At 31.2% G+C, this 2,618-nt stretch overlaps 1 protein-coding gene across 1 annotated transcript; it reads right to left on the reverse strand.

Moving 5' to 3' along the window:
• Positions 1 to 902: 902 nt before the first annotated feature.
• Positions 903 to 1,588, reverse strand: LOC109861537 (piggyBac transposable element-derived protein 4-like). Its single transcript, XM_020441227.1, has 2 exons — positions 1,477 to 1,588; positions 903 to 1,399 (listed from the first exon to the last, which is right to left on the reverse strand). The coding sequence occupies exons 1-2, from the start codon at positions 1,586 to 1,588 to the stop codon at positions 903 to 905; spliced, it is 609 nt and encodes a 202-aa protein (XP_020296816.1).
• Positions 1,589 to 2,618: the final 1,030 nt, after the last annotated feature.

Here is a 2,618-nt window from a genome sequence, read left to right on the forward strand (position 1 = left end):
AGATAAAAATTATGAATATACATATCTGTAAAAACTATATATTTTAGTTCAAATATTTTCATAGCTTTTGTACTTTTTTGGGTGCAAAGAAAATATCCAAAATGACACAAAAAATACTAAATGTTTGAGGGTAAAAATTAGTGAACATGCTCACTCTTGGCTTTACCCAGAATCAACGACGTGGCGAGCTCCTGATTCCGTGTGTGTGTGTGTGTGTGTGTGTGTGTGTGTGTGTGTGTGTGTGTGTGCATGAGTAAGTAAGTTCTTATATTTATTTTATTTTTTCACATTTTTTTACTTTTTAGAAAATCATTTATATTTTACAAATAGTAACTAATCAATTCTTTATGGTAAATCTTTTTTAGTGTGATAAGTATAAAAGCAAGGGGTGATACACAATGGAATGGAGCATTTACTGCATTGAAATTTTGATTCTGCTCTTTTTTTTGTCATGAGGCATAACACGCACCTTTTCTTCTTTTCTGAGAAAACAGGTAAATGTTTTTCCACGAGACGTGCAGGGGTGGTTTTATTGCTTTCATTGGGCTCATCTTTTAATTGGAGTATATCTGCAACAATTTTTATTCTAAATTCAAGAAAAGATAATCTAGTATTATTCATGTTATACATTGTATGTGCAGTTACAAGGACCATATTGACTAAGTGAAAAAATAGTTTTTTGTACCACTTCATTGACTTTCTTACGGTCTCAGTCAACAATAGTTGTTTGTCAATCATATCTATTTCTTCCATATTTTTATTATAATCAATAATGCACGATGGTTTCATTTTCTTTTCTCCAGTTTTCTAGTCTCTTTTCCCTGTTTCTGAATATTCAAATTCATGTACTGAAGCTATCATGTACACTTCTTTTTTATCTTGCCATTTTATAGCCATCCAGATCATGTTATGTGCAAGTTGAACTTCTCCCTTTTCAAGTTTCGAATCCAAGCATGGTAATCCCTTTTTCTGTTTTTCTTTATCGTACCGCATAAACCTGTGTCTTTATCGTGCAAAAATTCAGCCAATTTCGGAGAGGAATACCAATTGTCAATGTAAAGAATGTGACCTTTGTTGAAATAAAGTCTCATCATATGAGCAACAACATCACCTGAAACACCTAAATCGAACTTCTCAAAATCAGTATTCACCCCTGTGTAAATGATGAAGTCCAAGATTATTCCGGTCTCACAATCAACAAGTTTGAATAATTTTATACCAAATCGGTGGCGTTTCAAAGGTAGATATTGTTTGAAAGATAGTCGACCTTTCCACAAAACAAGACTTTCATCAATGCATAATTTTTCTGCTAGATCTATTATGGTCGCAAACTTTGCTTTCAAATTATCTATAACCGATTTCAATTTCTTCAATGGATGATCAGATGTAACATTATTATCTGTAAAATGTAAAAAGCGTAAAATTTGACGATAACAATTGCGAGTCATTGATTTTGGAAATATGGGAGTTGATAACATTGGAGAAGTATTCCAATAATCTTCGAGCTTTCTTTTTCTGACATGTCCCATAAGAATAGAGCTAAAAATTTCATAAGTTCTTCTTTTTCTAAATCTATCCATTTAATCATGTTTACCCGTTCTTGTTCAAGGTTTTGATTTTAAAATCAATTTGTTTCTTTGCATATAAGTTTTAGAAGAACTTCATCAAAAAAAATTTCAAAATAATGAATGGGGTAATTCTCATTCAATTCGATATTTTCTCTAATACCAGATCGTGATGTAAATTGTTTGATAAAAGGAAAAAAAAATTTTCGTCAATTATTTCTTGGCCTGGAATGTACTCTAATTCATCGGTATCGTTTTCAATAATTTTGTCATCAGAATCAGATTCAATTTCTGGTTCTGACTCTCCACTGCTAATTGGCATGTTTGGAGAAATAATCAATGCATGATCTTGACAAATAAGAGTGTTATGATATAAAAGTATTGTTACAGTACCAATAAATATTGTAATAATTGATCGTGTCCGAACAGTATCACAATAACACAGGTTTTAGGTTCAACTTGTTACTGCAGCAAATCTAATTATATAAATCAATGATCTACTTTAGATGTGGATATGGATTTCGGGGTTTTCGCCACCTAGCGGTGATTTTTGCTACTATTAGATAAATATTGTAAAATACGTTAATAAATGCTCAGCCAAACAGAAAAAATTATTTAGAAAAAAGAAAAAAAGAAACTCAAATATCGGTTGATGGCGCCCTCTATAATGTTTTCCAATCGATAATGATACAAACTGACTTTATTTGATCAGATAAAACATAAATAATGCTAAAAACAAAAAAAATAGTGCAATTGAATGTTTTTTTAAAATTTTGAAAATTTTAACATTCGGCATTACCGTACCTAGCCGGGATACGCCTCTAGGCGTAAGGGATCTGACTCGCCAACATCTTAACTTAGTTCGGCCCTAATATAAAGTAAATTTTGTACGTTACTTTTGTACATTATTATCCTAATCTAAGTATACATAACTATTTTGTTAAGTTTTTCTTGCGGAAAAAATTTTGAAAGAAAGAATTGTCTGGGCCTATTAAATTAACAAAAGGATTTGTAGTGAAACTAACAAGTAGACCCAGCAAAACTTTACTTTCC

The sequence above is a fragment of the Pseudomyrmex gracilis genome, unplaced genomic scaffold (genome assembly GCF_002006095.1).
Source record: "Pseudomyrmex gracilis isolate BER0280 unplaced genomic scaffold, ASM200609v1 scaffold_818, whole genome shotgun sequence".
In the NCBI taxonomy this organism is placed as follows: Eukaryota; Metazoa; Arthropoda; class Insecta; order Hymenoptera; family Formicidae; genus Pseudomyrmex; species Pseudomyrmex gracilis.

Bases quoted from the DNA above. Each gene is read 5' to 3' on its own strand.
- LOC109861537 (XM_020441227.1), bottom strand. From the start codon at position 1,588: ATGATTAAATGGATAGATTTAGAAAAAGAAGAACTTATGAAATTTTTA. The intron at 1,400-1,476 runs GTTATCAACTCC...TACATTTTACAG, and splicing joins TATTGGAATACTTCTCCAAT to ATAATAATGTTACATCTGAT.